Source organism: Balaenoptera borealis, assembly GCF_965194805.1.
Source record: "Balaenoptera borealis genome assembly, chromosome: 7".
Taxonomy (NCBI): Eukaryota; Metazoa; Chordata; class Mammalia; order Artiodactyla; family Balaenopteridae; genus Balaenoptera; species Balaenoptera borealis.
Window position 1 is genome coordinate 71,865,596 of NC_138864.1, and position 21,269 is coordinate 71,886,864.

A 21,269-nucleotide genomic window follows, 5' to 3' on the forward strand; every position below is an offset into this window, starting at 1 on the left:
AAAATAAACAAATGGGACCTATTTAAACGTAAAAGCTTTGCACAGCAAAGGAAACTACAAACAAGACGAAAAGACAACCCTCAGAAAGGGAGAAAATATTTGCAAATGAATCAATGGACAAAGGATTAATCTCCAAAATATATAAGCAGCTCATGCAGCTCAATATTAAAGAAACAAGCAACCCAATCCAAAAATGGGCAGAAGACCTAAATAGACATTTCTCTAAAGAAGACATACAGATGGCCAAGAAGCACATGAAAAGCTGCTCAACATCACTAATTATTAGAGAAATGCAAATCAAAACTACAATGAGGTATCACCTCACATCAGTTAGAATGGGCATCATCAGAAAATCTACAAACAACAAATGCTGGAGAGGGTGTGGAGAAAAGGGAACCCTCTTGTGCTGTTGGTGGGAATGTAAATTGATACAGCCACTATGGAGAACAGTATGGAGGTTCCTTAAAAAACTAAAAATAGAATTACCATATGACCCAGCAATCCCACTACTGGACATATACCCTGAGAAAACCATAATTCAGAAAGACACATGCACCCCAATGTTCATTGCAGCACTATTTACAATAGCCAGAATATGGAAGCAACCTAAATGCCCATCGACAGATGAATGGATAAAGAAGATGTGGTACACATATACAATGGAATATTACTCAGCCTTAAAAAGGAGCGAAACTGGGTCATTTGTAGAGACGTGGATGGATTTAGAGACCGTCATAAAGAGTGAAGTAAGTCAGAAAGAGAAAAACAAATATCATATATTAACGCATATATGTGGAACCTAGGAAAATGGTACAGATGAACCAGTTTGCAGGGCAGAAATTGAGACACAGATGTAGAGAACAAACGTATGGACACCAAGGAGAGAAAGTGGTGGGGGCTGGTGGTGGTGTGATGAATTGGGAGATTGGGATTGACATGTATACACTAATATGTATAAAATGGATAACTAATAAGAACCTGCTGTATAAAAAAATAAATAAAATAAAATTCAAAAATTCAAAAAAAAGAAAAAAAAAGGGCTTTCACGAAGATCCAGCCTTGTAGGGATAATGGTAGCAGTGGTGCTGGGTACTTTCTCTACACCAACCTCACAAGCTGCTGTGCATTCCTGTTTCCGATCCTAACAGTCCGATGGGTAGTGCCATTGTTATCACCATTTTATGGATGATGAAATGGTGGAGACAGGATTTAAATCCAGATAGCTTGTCTTACTAAGCTCCTGTTCTTTCTGTCACATCCTCGTCTCTCTGTTCCATATAATCCTTAAAACCTCTTGCTTAAATCCTGAAGGATTACTCATGGTATTTGGGGGCAACATTTGCAGCATTGGACAGCACTGCTCACCCAAAAGGCCATTCTCCTTTTGAGCTTTATGTTTTTCTCTTTGGGACTTCCATTTATTAGCTCTATGGGAGAGATATTAAGGATAGATTAGAGAGGGTAAGTAAAAAAAAGGGAACATTGAGGACATAAGGTAGACCGCTATGGACACTATCTCTCCACCATCTGGAGAGAAGGCTGTGTGTCTGGGGCAGACAGGAAATAAGCACAGGAAACTGTTCTATTTTCTCCTCCTAAATCCGAGTTTTCATTCTCTGATGTTGTGCATGTGGCAGTGTTAAAAGACCGGGGTGTTCTATTATCCAGTCAGCAGGGGGAGCAGTGAACTTGAAGTGACATCCAGTAGGGAGAGAAGGGCCATCCACTCAGCACAGTGGTTTGTGAGTAAGTGTTCTTATCCTGCCTGGCATTAATAGATTCCATGAAAAAAACAAAATTGTTTCTGTTTTTTTTTCCATGCTGTTTATGGTTAATTATTCAGTGGACACCAACAGCAATGCTGCAGCAGAAAAATATTTACTTTAGCAGAAAAGTACATTTAGTGTTATGATTAGTAATAAAGTACATCTTTAAATATGTAGTGAATTGTAGTTTTAAAGATACCTTTCTAGACTCCGTTAGGATTGCTAATTCTGGCCAAGATTACTCTTACACCTTGGACTCAGAATAATAGCTCTGCTTGGGAGCAGCCAGATGAAGAGGAGACATTTTGGTTCTAAGAGGTGATTTGAGGGTCCCTGAAAAACATGTTCCTATTACTGTCCTTACAACCTCTAATAGTGCCCAGATTTTTAATCCCTTTTAGGTTAAAACTTCTTGTTTTCAAAAAAACTATATAACTTACATATACATATTTTACCTAAAAGGAATAACTCATTAACTGATCTCCATTATTGACTTTGTTCTCATTTGAAGAGGTTCCGTGGACAGGTGCATTTTGATGTTGCAGAGTATAAGGCTGGGTCATAAAGCATGTGCGAAGACTTGTTAAAGCATAGGATAGAGGTCTATAGCAGGGAAGTGAAAGAATGAATGACAAACCTCTATTTTAATTTGGACCATTGTTGGTTCATTCTCTTGGGTCTTAGGATAGGAGAAGCAGCGTGTTGAGTATGAGACCCAAGATGAGATATGAAAGTCTAGTTCAGAAAAGTTCAGGTTTAATGAAGTGAGTAGTACTTCTTTTGGTTATTGGTTTATAACATCTTTTTTGGCCATGTACCCCTTGGCTTAGCTGAAGAAAGTTGTGGACCCTTTTCCAATAAATATGCACACACACACAAAATTTAACACTCTGTTTCAGGAGTTCACTGATGTTCTGTTCTCCCCTGGAGCCCACCATGAGTCCTTGTTTAGAGCAATAGTCTCTGAAATGAGGGTGGGTAGGTGATACATGCCAAGGTGTGTGCCAAATGATCCAATGGAGTGTGGAATTTTCTATTTGTATTTATTTTCTGTCTTTTAACATTTTTTTCCATGTAGGTTTTATATTGCACATAATATATTAGTACAACTGTACACATATAACATTTATACATAAATAGATTAACAAAATTAGTTGTAAGAGCTCACATTTTTACTGATAGGGAGGCACAACTCAAAATTGATAGACTACCAATTCAAGAATGGTGCTAATTAAATTTAAATTCTAGTCTCTCCTCTCCCTAAACTGGAGGGCCAGGGATAGGAACTTAAATCAAGAGGAGATTACAAGTGACTGGAAGTTTTGGACCTAATGATGACAGGTAACATTTGCCTACACTTCATTAAGCACTTTCACATATGCCCCACTTAGTCCTCCCAGTGGTTCTGTGAGATAGGCACAGTAGGTATGCTGATGGAAATCTCTGAGAGCAGGTATGTTAACCAAATTCTCAGAAAACTTAAGACTTTCCCAAGGGCCCATGGCTAGTCGGTGGTGGAGCTGGTGCGCATAACCTTGGCTGCCGACCACAAATTATATGCTCATTTCACTGAACTGCAGGGATAAGTCAATCATTATGGGCTGTCTATGGCCCCCTTGTTGCAGTTACTGGTGCTCCCCCAGGCCACTGAGTTGTTGAATCCCTGGCTGATCCAGGCACAGGGATAGAAAACATACTTAGCTACTTGATCAGAGGGCCAGGAAGCTGAGCTAACAATTCAGCATTAGCTCTCTCCTGTTGGAACTGTAATACCAACATATTTCAAAACAGATAGAGGGTTCTGGAAGGGTTTAGATACATCTATGTACAAAAAAGATTTACAATGGGTTATTAAATGGGAGTTTTGAGGCTGGCTTCATGGGAAGTGCCAACCACTGTTTCTCCCAAATTTCCCCTGGTGCCACTGTCAAAGGCAAAGTACTTATCTAGATGGATTGTTGTTCCGACCCAAAATCACATTTCCAACTTTTCTTATATATAATCCAATTTCTGAACTTCCTTTTCAGTGATATTAAGTGGAATAGCATAAAAAAGTCTTTTGGCATTAAAGATAATAAATGTGTTCAGCATTGCTCAGGTGTCTTTGCTCTTTGCCAGTGCGTTAGCTGTATTGACTTTAGAATTTTAAATGACCAGACTTCATTTTTTTACCAGACTTCATTAATATCTCTTCCCCTCATCTTGGCTACCTAGCTCCTTCAAGTCTCTCATGTGCAATCTTCTTCCCTCTCACACTAACACAAGTTAGAGGCGGCTGACCTTCACATGACCAAGGGTCGGGAGATGTCATGAGGAGGTTCCCTTGAGTCTGGTGATTAGCCTCTGAAGAGGGGACCTGCTGTTCAAAGGTCAAGCCTTCAGTACATTGCCCAGGCCCTGGAAACACTAACAGTGGACCTCCTGTCTTGGTAAGTACCAGACTGTTCTAATATGTGGCTTCTGGAAAAGAAACATTTAGCCAGACAGAAGGCTAGAAGGTGATATGAGATCTCTGGCAAGAGCTGGCCAGCTCAATCCAAATATCACCGTTACTGCATGAGGCTAAGGTCAATTTCCTGGGATTCCATCTCATGAATTAATAGTGTCCTCTGCTATCCTCAGAGGACACTTCATTTAAAATTGTGTTCACACATTCTTTTATTCTCTCTCTGCAATTGAACTGCGAGATCCCTGAGGATGCTGCTGCCTGGTGTGGCTTTGTGCACCCCTCCCCAGTGTCCCCCAGAGTGGCTGGGACATGGTGAACGATGACTCTTAGGTTAGGATTTTCCTTCTCTTTCAGAAAGTGGGTGGGCAGGAGGGTGACCACCCTTCCCCTGGAGTTGGTCACTCCTCAACCAGGATTGTTTTCACTTGGGACTGCTTATTTCTTTTCATGATATTTTAAGAGTAAATTTGTTGTAAATGATAAAAGTAATATAACTACATTATAGCAGATTTGGATAATTTAGACATAAAAATCATTTCTATCATTACTACATAAATGTACCTACTCTTAGTATTTTTACATGCATTTAAAATATTTTTAATGACAGTGTGCTTGAATATTATATTTTAAAGATTGTAACATTCTATTACATTTTTTCTTTTGTTTAATTATCCTCATAAATGTTATTGAGATACAAAAATTTATTTCACTATTTTCCTATTATTATCTGTTAGATATATCATTATTTTTTCCTCATTAGTATTTATTAGATATTCTATCATTTATTTCCTTATTGTTATCTATCAGATATACCATTATTTAACTATTTTCCTATACTAGTCTCATAAGGATGATTAAATGATTATTAAGTGACTGCTTGCTTAGGAAATCTGCCTATTTGGATACAGTTTGACAAAAGTCATTACTAACATGTAGCATAGTTTTGGCTTGTAGTTGGTACTCAGTAAATGTTGGTTTTCTTGCTTCTTCTCTTTCTCCCTTCCTTATACCAACTTTATCAACTTTATGGTTTGTTCTTGTACTGCGAGCCTGAGGGCATAGCATATGCTTTATCCAGAGATTTCTAACTGGTTATTATGTAAGTTTGTCTTGGCTGTTTCAATTAGTAATTTGTGGGGAGTACTAGTACTCTGATCCCAGAGGTTCAGTTTTCTTTATGTTGCTTGGTTAGGTATATTGATTCGTTCTTGCCAGACATAAAATGTTAAAACTACAAAGGATTGTTGAAATCACCTTATCCAGTGGTTTCCCAATTGGTGCATGTCAGAATTTTTCGAGGTGCTTAAAAGAATACTGATTCCTTACTAAATCTTAATTTGGTGGATGAGGATTGGGAGTCTGCATTTTAATAAGCATTCTAGTGTTCTGATTTAGGTGGTGGAAGGACCATAATTTGAAGTTACCATTTGGTTAGCAGACCTTGCTAACTTTTTAGAGTTAATTTTAGATTTTTATCATGTTCAGTCTTTTGCTTTAAAAACTAATTGAATCTCGAGATGACTTATAACAGGAGGCAAATATTACAATCACAATTATGTTCTGCAACAGGAAATAAGCTCTAAATGAATCTTAACATTTTACTTGACACATTACTATGTTTAAGTGTATTAAAGATGTCATTGAAAGGTGCAGGGGAGGAAAATGAACTTGATTTGGCAGGTAGGTGTTCATGGTACTATTATCCACAACTGTCTGTGCTGATTGACAGCACACACATTACCTCTTAACAGGCATTGTACTCAGTTGCATCAGATTTAAGTGTATGGCATTTTTACTGAATATTTGAAACTGTTTTAGTTAATAGTATTAATTGTGCATAGACCAACTTTCAGCCACTGTTTCAAAGTGCTTAATGGATAATGAACCAAAAAGTTCTATGGATCTCTACTTAGAATAAACTTAGGTCAACAATTGCCATGTTGCTTAGGTATTATGTATTTTGAGTAGGGCAAATGTTTAACAGTTCAGAGAAGGAATCTTCCCCGTGTTATAGATAAACTGAAACTCAGAAAGGTAAAGCGCTCAAGGTCATTTAGCCAGAAGGAGCTGAGCCAGAATTGGAGCTCAGATCTCCAGGGTCCTTGTTCTCTGCTCTTTCTACCATACCAAACTGCCCTTTTTGCATAGTTCCTATCTAATGAGAAATACTCGGTCTAATGGCTGGTTAGAGATGCTATAATCCATATTTATACTGCAAAGAGCATGGAAGCAAGGAATTCTACTCAATATTTTCTTTGGAAAACCAAACATGCTTTATTTCATTTTTTGCACAATTTATTTAAACATCTCACATATACAAAATAGGTACAATTTAATTTTTCTGCTTGTCCGAGAAACAAGGCTTCTTTGGAACCACGGGAGAGGATGAAAATGAGACTGGCAAAGAACAAATGCTGAATTTAAAGAAGAGGACAATGTTGGGCAAACGATCCACTTACTTTTATTCGGGAATAGGATGTAAAGTACTGATGTTAAATCAAATGAAAAAAAAATACACAATACAACTCAACACAGGAGTATTTCTTCTCAAATTCTCCTAGCACCATCAACATTCTTCAAGTATCTGAAATACTATTAGTTAGCACCTTTGTATTCTGAACAAAAAACAGATACCTCAGCTCAACTCTGTCTAGGTCAGCACCTAATGGTGTGGATCACACTCACAGGAAAGTGTTTTGAGGTAGTTTACACCTTTGGAAGTTTGGGTTTTAAACTTCCCTCTGTGGAAGATATTCAAAAGCCACAAGTGGTGCAAATGTTCATGGTTTTTATTTTTCAATTTTTATTTTGGTTTTCTTACAAAGGTTGACATTTTCCACAACAAGTTTAAGAGTGTTGAAAAAAAAATTCCAAATCTTTTGGAGAGGGGGAAAGGGAAAGGGAATTAATTAAATCGTATTGCACAATGCTCTGATCAATCCTTCTTCTTCTCTTTTGCCCACAATTTAAGCAAGTAGATGTGCAGAAGAAATGGAAGGATTCAGCTTTCAGTTAAGAAAGAAGAAAAAGAAATGGCCAAGAGAGAAATTTTTCAGATTTCCTTTTTCTTTAATTTAGGTTGAGTTCATTTATTTGAAACAGACTGGGCCAATGTTCAATCTGATTTCTTGGTCAGCGCCACCGATGTCCAAAGGTGCAATATCAAGGATGGGCAGGCGAGATGGCTTATTTGTTTTATATTCAATGATTGTCTTTCTCCATTCATTTATCTTTTTCTGTTTAAAAAGAGAAGAAAAATATACATAAAGCAGCACTATTATGGAACCTAATCATCTTGTATAATATTATATAATTATATATTGCATACAATTGTATTATATAATATATAATTATATAGAACATATATTTATATATAATTATATATTAGATAATATTTATATATAATTATATGTTATACAATATTATATACTAGATATTATAATAACCACTTTTTGGCTCATGTCCTTCTGAAGATGTGTGTCTCAGATCAACAAGTTTATCTTTGAAACGGTAGCATCAGGGCTGTCTTTACAGGGAGAGGTTTCCTACCAGTCTAATTTTATAAAAAAAAATTCCAATGCATATTCCAAGTGGTTTATTTCTACATTATCTTTTCAGGATGTGTGTCGTAGGGTGGCTATGCAGTACTACTATTAGTGAATTTAAATTTTCTTCAATTTATAGTATATTATAGAGAAAGCATAAAGAAAAATTAAATGTAGGCCATACTAATAAGTAAAATAAAATACATATAACTATAAATTACAGTTTGGGCCCTTTTAACCTCAAGTAATTTTAAGTTACGGGTATACATCGTCATTTAAGAAACTCATGTTAAAAGACAAATAACTAATACGTGGAACAGAGTATATATTTCAGTATTTCAGAAAATTTCAGAAGGCAAGATCTGATAAGAATATTCTGAATTTAAACAAATACATTTATGAAAGAAAAATCAAATAAGTTAGGTCTCTCATTCATCTGTTCATTTAATGGTCTATGCTCCACTATCCCACTTCCCAAATAAATGTTATTCCCATATTTCACTATTACTTACAGAGCAGCCATCTACAAGAACAGTGTAAGTGAATCTGCTGTTGCCCTCGGCAACAAGTTCAACATCATTGGATCCTTGCAGAATGACAGCCTTTTTCAGGTTGCCAGTCTCCTCATCCATGTATGCAATGCTGTTCTTGCAATGGTAGGTGATGTTTTGAGAGGCATGGTTGGCCAGCAGGCGCATGAAGGCAAGTTGGGTAGCCATTTCCTTGGTGGTTACTCCTTCAACATTATATTCAAACTACAGAGAATAAGATGGGCATTCCAGTTAAATGAAGAAGGACTCAGATACTAAGAGTCAAATTTAAAAAAACAGTCTGGTATAGAGAGGAAAAATGGACTCAGATCTGAACTTGTACTTTTAAAGGAAACTCAATTCACTTGTCTTTGAAATATAAGCTACCTAGAAGGAACATAAGAACTACCAGGCTGAGGCAAGTCATCTCAAAAAGGGACCTGTTTCAGATAAAGCCCAGCTATATATATATACAAATACACACACACACACACACACACACACACACACACACACACACACATATATGTGTTTCTTTTTTAAAATAAGAGAGCAAGGATATAGAGATTCAGACCCCTTTAGTTTTCTGTAATTCCCACCAATAAAGTTGATGAAAACTTTTAATTAGAAATTCAGAAAAGCTCATATCTTGAAAATACATGTGGCATGAGTACTGGACTACATGCTGGCCAGTACTCCTTCACACTAAATGACATTAGTCAGTTTCTCCAGTGATTATCAATTAAGTCACATTTGAATAATTACTTTTGAATTGTATGGATATGTCTAATCAATCCATCTTTAACGTGCAATCTAGGATATAACCAAACCCAAGAACACAGCAGGTTCTTTTAAAAAGCCCATTTTGGTAAAGGGCTAAAATGTAGATAATTAAAAAACAAATAATCCTAACAAGATATTATTTAGTAGGAGAAGGAATGTTTGTAGGATTCCTTACCTGGGTACCACCATTGATAGTTTCTCCTACCCAGACGTGCTTCTTGGCCTTGGAACTTCTGTACCAGTTCTTGACTGGGATGTTTTCAGGCTGAGCCCGGATGCAGGTTTCGCCAGTAGAGAAATCACAGTATACTTTGATAGCATCCATAGTACATCCTTGGTTAGGGTCAATCCAGTAGTAACCTTTTAAAAAAAACAAGACCCAGATCATAAAACCTCTCATTGAGCGGCACATAGGTTCTAACAATTACTAGTCAAAGATTCTGATTCCCGTAAGTAACATTTTTGATTGTACTGTTATATTGTCTACTCCACCTTAACAGGAAGAGGGTGGCTATTTTCTAAATTAGACAGTTCCTCCTCTCCTCTCCATGAAAATCAAATCAGGGTACATATTACCATGAAAAGGGCAAAAACAGATATCAAGACAATCTTGAAAATGGGTGCTGGTTGGGAGAAGAAAATGTTTTATTAAGTGGGTATGATTTCACATAATGCAGTTTTTACCCAAATACCTTTTTACTCTAAATATCAGTGGGGACTGATTTTGAAAAGCCTAACTTGTGAGAAGGGTCATTCTGGTTGGACATCTCAACCTACCACTGCTCCATTCTGGGTGGCTGAGTCTCAAGTCACGGCATGTGCGAGCTGGGTTCTTCTTAGAGCCTTCTGGAGTAAGAAGAGTCTCAATCTGGTTGTTGAGAGATTTCAGAGTAGCATCAACTTCATAATCCTTGGGTCTGAGAGATGGTGGTGAGCGAGGCTGGTCAGCCCTGTAGAAGTCTCCTTCAAAACCGAAGTCATAACCACCACCACTTTGGCCAGGAGGGCCAGGAGGGCCAGGAGGACCAGGAGGGCCCTGCAAAGTGTAAATAAGAAAGAGGAGGCTTTGTATTTGGTTACAGTGAGAGAGAACGAGAGCAGGTTTTCCGTCGAGATTCACACAAAAGCATGTTCTAATAAGTAAAAAAGAATCAAGTTCATGTAAATAACAACTTGCTCCCAGGCATACTTGCAGGGATGGGCTTATAGAGCTCATTACATACAGACAATTTTTATATATTTTAGAAAACATACAGAAGTGGGGGATTACTTTAATGTGTTGTTATAATTGTCTTGGTTTAGTCTAAAGAAGATATTCCCTTAGGTCAGTGATGCCCTTTATTATTTCCCTAAATCATACTTACAGCAGGACCTTGGCTACCCTGAGAGCCACGAATGCCAGCAGGTCCGACTGCACCAGGATGTCCAGTGCGACCATCCTTGCCAGAAGGGCCAGAAGGACCAGCAGGGCCCTAGGGAAGAAGGACACCAAGTCTGTGTGAGCCAGTGAAAACCCCACAAGGGAGAAGAGGTCTGGGGCTCACTGCCTGCCATAGGCTCCTTTCAGAGATAAACGTCTCTTAGTTGACCTACCCTAGGACCAGCAGGACCCACAGTGCCAGGAGAACCTTGATCGCCATGATGACCCTTTAAAGAGAGAATAGGAAAATCACACTTTCAGAACATGTGTCGATACATAGATTTCAAAAAACTGAATGGAAAACTTTAGTTTCAATGGACTCTGGATTGAGAAAATTGAAAATGTAAAATGGGGCTCTTTTCTTTCATTATGTCTATTATATTCAATTATTTTTTTCTACAAGCCATTTCAGAAGTGCAATATTAGTCATTCCTCTAATTATATTTATTTTAAGTGGGGATGAAGGACATTGTTGCCAGGAGATTTTAATATATGTATATTTCTATCTCCCCTAACCCTCACCTTTTCATGTTGGGATGAAATAGCATTACCTCTGAGCTACGGAGTTAGAGAACGGGAAGTGAATATGATGTAGGACATTTTAGAACAATACCAGTGAAATTGTGAGGAAGTTCATTCTGAGTTGAAGGACTTTAAGATCTGTGTACATGCTGGATGTCCACATTGTACTTACAGCAAAACCAGGAAGACCCTGCAATCCATTGTGTCCCTTTAAGCCAGGAAGACCTCTGGGCCCCTTATCACCAGGCTCTCCCTTATCACCTCGAATACCTTGTGGGCCCTATAAAGAAAAAGAAGGACAGATAGGACATTTACCTTTAAAAGATGACACTCACTTCTCCACAAATATTGTTCAATCTGTTTACAAAGATAATTCAAGACATGCAAAGGTCTAAAAGCCATGTGGGTGCTACTCCCAACTCTTAACCTGCTTTATAGATGAACTGTCTGTAAAGTGGCTAAGTGTTGTGATAATTTAATACAAATAAGAATAGATTTGAAGTATAAGAGATTAAAAGGTATTTGTAGCAACTCTCCACATGGACTAAATTTAAAAATATATATAAAATCCAGTCTATGTATTATTTATCTTCTTAATGGACAGTGTGGACTGATGCTCCCTAACTGCTGTACAGAAATTTTCACCATGTACGTACACTGGGACCTCTTGGACCAACAGCACCGGCCAGACCAGTGGGACCAGAAGGACCCTGTGAATTAGAAAAGAAAAACACAATTTATCAGCCAAGCCCAAGATCCTCCTCCCTAGGCCACCACAGTTCCCAAGTGTGGGGAGGTCAGAGGTAAAGCCTGCTGAGGATGACAGCATTAAGGGACTGGTGTTTCTAAACTTACAGCTTCACCGCGGTTTCCATGTTTGCCAGTGGGACCCACAGGGCCTTGAGGACCAGGTGCACCCGCAGTACCAGTGGGACCAGCGTTACCAGGGTAGCCACGATCTCCCTGCCAAAGGCAGAAATGAAGCTTAGCATCAATCTGGCCTGTAGTTTAGTCCCTTTTAAGTTAGAGAACAACGATGAGGTGTACTGACCTTGTGTCCAGCTTGACCATCGCGGCCTGGGGGACCATCACTCCCAGGGTTGCCCTGTGAAGACACCATGCCAATTAAGGTGCTTAGGGAGGCTCTGTAGCCCACTGGCCCCTACAGTTCAGCTGTCTGCCTTCATTACTCCCAGTGCCCAATGGAGAACCCCCTTTCAGGCTGTTAAAAATAGGAACAAGAACTTGCCAACCTAGATTTTTATAGAATTGGTTTTTTTAATATTTTGGCCAACTTGAAGTATGCTACTTAAAGACTCATTCCCCAGCCCAAGTTATTTTTAGGATTGTCAATGCTGGGAGTGGTGAGTACATGTAGACCTCAGCTCAGGATACAAAGTTACACACAAGGAAGTACTGCTAGGTTATATTTTACAAACCAAATGTTGGACTTACATCACGACCAGCTTCACCAGGAGCACCATTGACGCCAGGATTACCCACAGCACCAGGGGGACCACGGGCCCCAGTTGGGCCTGAAATGCCGAGAGGGCCAGGTTCACCCTAAAGAGGCAGAGAAGACAACATTCCTCTCATTGGATTGAGTGCCACTCTCATTCTCCCAAAACAATGTTAGCCAGGGGATTCCAGTTTTAAGCGAGAAGGTAGATTGAAAGTGAGTGGGCCACATAATGGTAAGAAGTGTCATTAGTGTCATCTTTGCCCTCCTCCTACACACTTAGATGGTCAGCTTTATGTACTTTTGGAATGTTGCTCTGTACAAGGTGAGTCTAGTTTCATCTGATTTTCCAAATAAAATGAATTCATAAAGTTGAGAGAGTTTATGGAGATTAGATGGTTCCTAGTTGCTGTCATGTATTAGGTTTAATGGAATGATTCAGAACTTCTAGAGTTTCATTCTTCCTACAGGATAAATGATGCTAGCATTTCATACTGCAGAGGAGTAAATGCAATTAGAGCTTATATCGTTTTTAAGCATGTAAAAAGAACAAAAATTGTTCTGCATAATGTTAAGCTGTGTCTTTATAGCATGTGTCTAAGTAAGGTGGTATTAAAGCTTCTTAGATAAGTGACATGTGATCTGTATAAAGAAAATGCCATGAATAAAAAAATCTTAAGTGGAGTTATTCAGTGATCAATCTGTCACAGTTGAAGTGGCAGCTTTTAAATCTTTTCTTATGTTAATGAGAATAAGAATGGTGTCAAACACTCACCACAGATCCAGCAACACCTGGTAGACCACGTTCACCTCTAGAGCCTGGGAGACCCAGAAAACCAGGAGCACCAAGAAGACCTTGAGGACCTGGGGTGCCAGGAGATCCCTAAACAACAGTAAAAATACTGAGTATTACTGTAAGACCCTAGGAGATAACACAGGTTGGCTTGAGGCTTCTGAGAATGAGTTTATCCTCAGTTTAGAAAAAGGCTAATGACCTCCTATTAGTAGAACATATCTTTGGCTATCTTTTCTCTAGTGAAGACAATGAGTTTACTTCTTGGCATGTTTATTTCTTTGTACCTGGTTCCTCCTTGAGACCAATGGAACAACATTTAAAAATATGTGGTTGGGATTAATGAAGCCATCTTGGAGTGAGGGAATAGAGTTCTTATAGAATTTATGCTGGGAAGCAAATTTTGACCTTGGCCTCTAACTGCACCAGGTCTAGTAAAGTCACATTTCAGAGTAGCAATAATACTGCACATTGCATGTTTAAAAAATTGGTAGCTTACTTATATTGATTAATTTACAGTAGAGTGACCACAGCAATGGGATGCTGTTCTAATCCCAGTACCAGTGAGGTACCCTCACAACAGCTTAAAGGGCTGTATTGATAAAACAGTGAGTTCCCTCACTTATTGTCATCTCCATCTAGTGCCTTCTGAGCATCTGCTGAAGCCATGACACCTCAATATCTGTTGGATAGATTTCCTGGTTCACCTGAGCTCTACTTGAGAGCCCGCAATACTCATCAACAAATATATGCCACCTGAAGATTTGTATAAGGGATTTATATGAATTCAACACAAGGTGTTAAGAAAGAGGAGTTTGAAATAACTTACAGCAGTACCAGGCTCTCCAGAGGGACCCTTCTCACCAGCAAAGCCAGGAGGGCCAGAAGCACCTGTTTCTCCAGTTCGACCAACTGGACCTTGGTCACCACGAGGCCCACGAAGTCCTTCTTTACCAGCAGGACCAGTGGGACCAGGGGGGCCAGTGATACCCTGTGAGCAAATACATGAGGTCATTTACTTTCTGTTAATCATCACGGAATGGGAGAGAGAAGCTGAGGTTCTAAATATTAAGATGCAAACAACTTGAAGCAACAAAATAATATCCTGGTCATTTTGGAGAAATGTTTAGAAGTTTTAACAATCTTTCTTGTAGAAAGAAGCAACTTTCCTCTTCCTCTCCTGGGGCTGTAATAAAGTGAACAACCGAGGCAGAAGCTATGGCAAGTGTCTGTGAGGAAACGCAGCGCTGTGCCACCAGCCACCTGGCGTACTGGAATCAGCACTATGTCGAGTTATAAGAGCTAGCTGTAAATGAATGGGAATTTGGGTTTTGGAGGACTCTGCTTGTTTCTTTTTGAAGAAAGCCAATACAGGCATTTTGCTCATAATTGAGGAATCACATATGCTCTCAACTAGGTTTAATTAAATGCCTACAGGGAATGAAGATTTTTCTGTTACGAACCTGTGAAAGGATTCCAAGAAATCAACATCTTCGCTATTTTTTTTCCCTGAAACCTTAACCAGAAGACTTAATCCTTTGTAATTAATTAAATTCTCTTGAGTCCTGACAGGAGAGTCTGAATCAGAATTAAATTAGAGGCCAAACCACCTTTAAATTCAGGAACAATTATACTTTAACAGCGGAGGCAGAATGTTGGCCATAAAGGGTAATTAGATATAGAAATATCTGATATGTGACTAAAACTGTTCTGTTTTTTATTTTTAACAAAGAGACCATGCCCCTAAAAGGGGACAAGGGGACTTATGTTCACATGAATAAAAGCCTCTTAAACTGATATTTCTAATATAATTTCTGATGATTTTGCCTTAATGATTCAGAAAAACTGATTTCAGATTAGGAAAGTAATAGCAAAATATTAGTAGCATGTTTTTCATAGGGAGTTTCTTACCAGTTTCCTACTAGAGGCTAGGGATTTTGGCTAGAGTAAATAAATGAAGACACATTTTGAAGTGATTTACTTACAGAGGGTCCAGGAGGACCAGTCCGTCCAGCAGCACCAGGGAAACCAGTAACACCCTAAGAACCAAGCACATTAAAATTCCACAGTCAGCACCAACTCCAGGAATTTGGGTAAGATGGAAATCTCTCCCTTGGAAAATCCTCAGTACATGTGACCAAGGATGGACCAAAGAGTAGGCAGTGACAGCCTCAGGTAGGGTATTATTTAACCAGGACCCCGAAGACCCTCCATCTCTACGCATCTTCCTGACCAGCATGCCCCCAGTTGCAATGCCTATATTTTGCATTAAGGCTCTGATAGTTCTTTTCTGAAATGCTAACATATTGCCTGATGGTTGTAAAAGCAAGAAGACAAGACACTATACTATTACTATATATGATCTGTATATATTAATAACTCTTAACCACCTGGCTGGGTGCTAAGGGAATGGACACTGAGTAAGTAATTTTGTTTACAGAAGAAGGTATAATAAAAGACCAAGGGTATTAATTGCTGTCCAATGAGAGGAGGAAGAAGTCAGTGGAGTTGATTCCTGGGGAGCTTTGGGTCTCTAGGAAGTCAGTGTGATAGCACTGGACACCAAGGGAAGGGACCTAATCAGGCAGAAGAAGGGGGGCATCAACAAAAGGATAAAAGGTACCAAAGAAATATTTTACCCATTTCACAATTAAACTACTTGGGGTTAACTTTGGTTATCACTACCTCAAGTGAAGTGGTAGCAACATACAGTGCACTGAGTTCCAGCTGGGATTAAGTTAACGTTCCATGAATCTGATCTTAACTTCATTATCAGAATTTCTTTAAATAGTTAGCTTGACTCTCAAGACTCTCATTATAGTCCAAATTACCAAAAATTTCCAAACTTTCAAGTTGTCCCTAATGGATTCTGAAGAAAGAAAAATTATCAGAATACACTGTAAATACTCACAGGGGGGCCTCCATCACCACGACTTCCAGCAGGACCAGGGGGACCATTTGGACCCTAAATGGAAACAAAAAAAGATGGTCAAATCAGAAAACAATCTTTATAAATGTTACTCTTTTCTTCAAATGGATCATTCCCATGTCTATTAGAATCAAATCTAGAAATGTAAAACGATTATCTGTGTTATATAAAATAAATGTCCTTACTTCAGTATTACCACCTTTATGGGTAATCAAAGAAGTGAGATAAAACAATATTTATGAAACTATTATAATGTGTAAAGTGGTATGCAAATGTTAACTCTTATTTTAAAATTGTCTTCTATCTGATATGTTCCCTGATGTATAGCAGGCACTTGATTGATTTATGTTGAGTTATAAGATTTCATGGGTGACTGCAGAGGCTGTGTTGACCATCAGCGAATTCAACTTACAGATGGGCCAGCAGCTCCAACGGGGCCTGTGGGGCCAGCAGGGCCATTTTCACCCTTGGGTCCTTTGGTTCCTCTCTCTCCTTTAGCACCAGGTTGACCAGCAGCACCCTGTTGGAAAGGAACAGTTACAGTTTAGGTGTTCCAACTTACTCTACTTGCTAACTTGGAATGTTTTCAGATTAACCTTCGTTACATGATACTCACAGCAGGACCAGCAAATCCATTGGGGCCAGCGGGACCAACCTCACCACGCTCACCCTAGGTGGGAAAAGGGATTTTAAAAATGTCTTAGCAATCTTCGATTCATCAGTGTCTAGAAGTTATGAGTGTCTAAAACGACCCAGGTGTTTACTTACAGGCATACCACGAGGACCAGCAGGACCAGCGGAACCGGCAGGGCCAGCTTCACCCTATAAGGGGGCCAAACATGAGTGTGTCAGTGTTCCTCACACAAATGCTCCACGAGGTTAGGAGGGAGAGGGAACAGGCATAGACAGTGGGCTCTTGTCAGAGTTTGCAATTGCATCCAAAGAGATAACTAATTCACATCTCACAGAGAAAAGTGAAATGGATTCTTACTCTGCATAATATTGTATTAATTTTGGAGGGTGAAGTGGTATTGGTCATACACTTGCCAAAACACTATAAATCCGTGCCCACAATACCAGGAGGAGGACATTTTAATTTTTAGATGGACACAGGGCTGATCTATTTGCTGCAATTTGTGCAATACAATAAATAAGGTCTATTTTAAGTGGACTGTTCGATGTGAAATAGGCACACTATGTATTTTATTGATTTTTTTTTTTTTTTACAATGAAGGCTTCAAGAAGGCTCAGTGCATTAGGATATTGTTAATGGGCAACCCCGAAAGACTTTAAAACAAATGATAGGGATTGAAGTATAGATCAGATACCTGGCACGTGTATAGGAAGGGAAAGAGAACTTTAAACACACAGCGTTTGTTTCTTGCTGCCCCATACTAATGGATAAGTTTTTAAATAAATGGGCTTTATACCAAGCCATACAAATGAATTGCCAGGGCCCTTTGGGGCCAGGGTGGCAGGGAATTTTAGATACCGCCATTGGCTCAGAGAGCTGCAACTCAGTGAAAATGCATGCTTACCCGGTCCCCATTGGCTCCAGCAGGACCAGGGGCACCTACAGCACCAGGAGCACCCTAGTACCAAAAAGAAAACAAGTCTTGTTAATAACACCCCCATACCGTCAAAAGTGACCCTTGCTGTGCTTATACAGCGACTGAACACTTCTACTGGACACTCTGGGTGGACATCAAGAAAGCCTTTGAAGCATTTCAGTTCTAATTATCAAGACTATTAGAAGGCACTCTCAGGAGGAGAGTACCCTAGTGGTGAAGGTTATGGAACTAAGTCACGGGCAGGTTAGGAACTGGGGAGATCTGAAGTCTCTGCTCTTGTAAAATTCCCTGGACAGTAGCAAATGACTAGCCTTGCTAAGAACTGTGAGGACTGTATGAGTCAGAGAAAGGATATGATGAATGTGCCACAGGGAGGTTATCAGCCCTGAGGGAGAGGTGAGAAGAGCCCAAGTGGCTTATGGCCTGGAAGAGCCATGATATCAACACTCTAGGTAGGATTATTATACCTTTATGGGATTATCATTGGCATCTCCAAGGCATTAACAGTTAATCTTTGGGGCTGCTCTTTGAGTGATAAATTCTTAGGGTATACATTTGAATAAATAGGACCTTATTAGAGGTTCTGGCTTCCTAAAATGTAAGAATTATTGTTTTTTCTAAAGCCCTATGATAACTTAAACAATCATTTAATGTTCTATTAAACCTAGAGATTTTGGATTGTAGTTTGTACTTGGTATAGTTAACACTAAGGAAGGTAGAAAATTCAGGCTATGATTTTCAAGGGGATAAGTCCTCATTTGAATTTTTCTTTTGGAACATGTAAAATGATATTATTAGTCATAGATCCAGGAAGGAATGGAATACTCCTTTACAAAACTTGAAGCCCTCTTTTGTCAGTTCAGTTTTGGAAAGCTTCTCAACTCAAATTGAGTGAAATGTAAAACAAAACAAAACAGAACAAAACAATCTGAGCACCAACAGAATTCTACTCACACGAGCACCATCTCTGCCGTGGCTACCAGCATCACCTCTGAGACCAGTTTCACCCTGAAAGTAAAAAGCAAGAGCAACTTTTTGTCTTCTGGCCAAATTTTTGAATCAAAATTAATCCGCAGTTTGTTTTTTTTTTTTTACAGAAGATGCTATAATACTTTTATTCATTTAAGATCTTTAGTAATGTTTTGATTCCCTACCATTCTATAAAATATTGAATGAGGAAAAAAATAAGGAAAAAATAATTCAAGGCCCTTTCCAGATTAGTGTTAAATATTCTTTTCTAATTTCCATACACCCTCCTGAAGCGTAATCAAGCAAGGTACAAATTCATGTGGACAGAATTATAAGGCAACATCACAATGGGCTTCAGTGCCTGATCACTCTTATGGCATAACTAATGCAGCAGCACGGTTGACAGCTGTTCAATATAGCTTCTTCCCATTAATTAGGGCAGGCTGAGGCATTATTGTTAGTGGCATTAAAATGAGCCTCATGTATTACTCAACACCATCTGTTTGCGTGAAATTCCATGGTAGCAAGGAATTTTGCCAGATTAGTGAGTTTAGAAATGCGTAGGTGCTAGGTGGCAGAGGGACATGTATATAGATAGATATCAAAATGCTACCAGACCACCTGCCAAGAACTGTAAAAAAAAAAAAAAAAAAAAAAAAAAGGTTGACCTTGCACAGCCTTCTTTGTGAGAGTTCATCAACAATATGTATTGAGGTCAAACACTGAGAGGCTACCTTTTCTCCCTTGCCTCCAGGTATGCCAGCAGCACCCCTTTCTCCCGGGAGTCCACTAGGACCAGATGGACCAGCAGTGCCTGGGGCACCAACCACACCAGGTTCGCCCTTGAATCAAACACACGTGAAATCAGTTATTTCTGTGGTACAAGAAGAAAATGAAGAGCCAAACTCTTGAAGCATTCCAATTTAAACATTTCATGGATAGCATGCTCTCCTGCTTAGAAACACAAAGGAGGCCTACTGAAAGGAGGGAGAATATAACCGAGGAAGACGCTGTTAATGACACGGTGACTAAAGAGAAGAGGGTAGTAGGATGGGTGCCTGTGATTTTTCTATGACCTGCTCCCGGTTCTCTTAAGGAAGTCAGGCATGGGAGAGAAGAGGGTACGACAATGGAAGGCAGAGAGTGAAAAATGCCCACAAACGTTTTTCAAGGTTAAGTCTCTTAGCTCAGACAGGAAATGTGGAAACAGACCTCATCAACTGGGGAGATGTTTACATTCTAATCTTCTTAAAGAGTGTGGACTATAGCTTCCATTTTTCTATAAAACTTTACAATTCCACATACTTAAAACCTGTTGACTCACTCCTGAGATAAAACCCTTTGAAAGTACTTTCTCACAGAACCAATATTTCCTTTCTTACTTCCTCTCTCCCACTTACCTTACTTTTATTTTTTCCAATATCCTTCCATATACCAAAACAGCCTTTTATAGCAAATCTTTACCCCTTAAAGGTAAGAATCAGAAGTAATATAAGTTACCTTCTCTTTATTGTGGTTGAAGTAATCTGTTTTTCAGAAATGTGTAATTCCATCTATTTTAAGATCTAAACCACAGATTCTATTTTGAAACACAAGTTTTCAGGCTTATGTTTTTGGGATGAATGTACTGTCCAGTTAATTTTTATCATCATAAAATTCTCTTATTATTAAAATTTAGATTACTTTTTGAAATTTTACTTTATGAAGTAGGATGTTGGGAAGGTAAAAGTTCATTCTCTAAAAATAGTGTCCAAATGTATACGATGTTTCTAGATTAAGACAAAAGTATAAATAGTGTGATGAGAAAAGAGTGAAACCCATACTAATTCATTTTTGTGTGTAGAACACTGGGGTTTTGCCTCTTTTGGAATAATTCAGGTCTGTTGGAATCAGATTATTATTTACTGAGGTGGAAATCATCACAGAACTGGAAATAAATTTTAAAAAAAATCTGAGAAACAATTCATTTACTACTGTAAAGGATTTACTTACTCTAGAGCACACTAGGCCAAACCAGCAATATGTAACAAAGTTTTACCTTGTTTCCATCAGGCCCTGCAGGTCCAGAAGGACCTCGGTTTCCAATAGGTCCAGCAGGCCCAGCAGCACCACTTTCACCTGGGGGACCACGCTCCCCCTGTGAAAAGGGGATTAGAAGAAGTGTTACACTGTTCATCATTTTCAGAGATACCACTGTGCACATTAGAGTTCACACTTGTTTAGCTTTTGAATCCTAGTTCTGCCATTTACTAGCAAATTATAATGATTTTTCCCTTAATTTCTCTACTAGTAAAATGAAGGGATGGGATGAGATAATCTCTAAGGTCTCATTCAGCTCTAATGTTCTATGGCTACGACTCCAAAATTTGTTGCTTTTGGAGTATAATATTCAACTTTTGGAATTCATTTCCTTTTTTTGTGATAGGTCCGTAGGTAAAAATAGATGCCAGTTATGCACAGTAGCGTCATTTTAAGTGAATAGCAATGCCAGATGTAAATAAGATTAGATATTTCGTATCTATGCTCTCTTTAT

General features: G+C 38.8%; 1 protein-coding gene and 1 long non-coding RNA gene across 2 annotated transcripts in view; one reads left to right on the forward strand and one right to left on the reverse strand.

The window, feature by feature from the left end:
* The window catches only part of LOC309631808, an 85,304-nt gene extending 78,056 nt beyond the window's left edge, over positions 1-7,248 (forward strand). The window contains exon 3 of the long non-coding RNA XR_014246567.1: positions 4,032-7,248. This is a non-coding gene — a long non-coding RNA (uncharacterized lncRNA). The remainder of the gene's footprint in view (positions 1-4,031) is intronic.
* The window catches only part of COL1A2 (collagen type I alpha 2 chain), a 35,290-nt gene continuing 21,007 nt past the window's right edge, over positions 6,987-21,269 (reverse strand). The window contains exons 31-52 of the mRNA XM_082398711.1: positions 20,775-20,873; positions 19,471-19,578; positions 18,722-18,775; positions 17,735-17,788; positions 16,965-17,018; positions 16,813-16,866; positions 16,609-16,716; positions 16,179-16,232; positions 15,253-15,306; positions 14,097-14,258; positions 13,250-13,357; positions 12,471-12,578; positions 12,067-12,120; positions 11,871-11,978; positions 11,672-11,725; positions 11,188-11,295; positions 10,667-10,720; positions 10,438-10,545; positions 9,851-10,109; positions 9,249-9,433; positions 8,273-8,515; positions 6,987-7,451 (exon numbers count right to left, since the gene is read on the reverse strand). Coding sequence (XP_082254837.1) covers positions 7,305-7,451; positions 8,273-8,515; positions 9,249-9,433; positions 9,851-10,109; positions 10,438-10,545; positions 10,667-10,720; positions 11,188-11,295; positions 11,672-11,725; positions 11,871-11,978; positions 12,067-12,120; positions 12,471-12,578; positions 13,250-13,357; positions 14,097-14,258; positions 15,253-15,306; positions 16,179-16,232; positions 16,609-16,716; positions 16,813-16,866; positions 16,965-17,018; positions 17,735-17,788; positions 18,722-18,775; positions 19,471-19,578; positions 20,775-20,873 — 2,337 coding nt within the window. The 3' untranslated portion in view covers positions 6,987-7,304. The remainder of the gene's footprint in view (positions 7,452-8,272; positions 8,516-9,248; positions 9,434-9,850; positions 10,110-10,437; positions 10,546-10,666; positions 10,721-11,187; positions 11,296-11,671; positions 11,726-11,870; positions 11,979-12,066; positions 12,121-12,470; positions 12,579-13,249; positions 13,358-14,096; positions 14,259-15,252; positions 15,307-16,178; positions 16,233-16,608; positions 16,717-16,812; positions 16,867-16,964; positions 17,019-17,734; positions 17,789-18,721; positions 18,776-19,470; positions 19,579-20,774; positions 20,874-21,269) is intronic.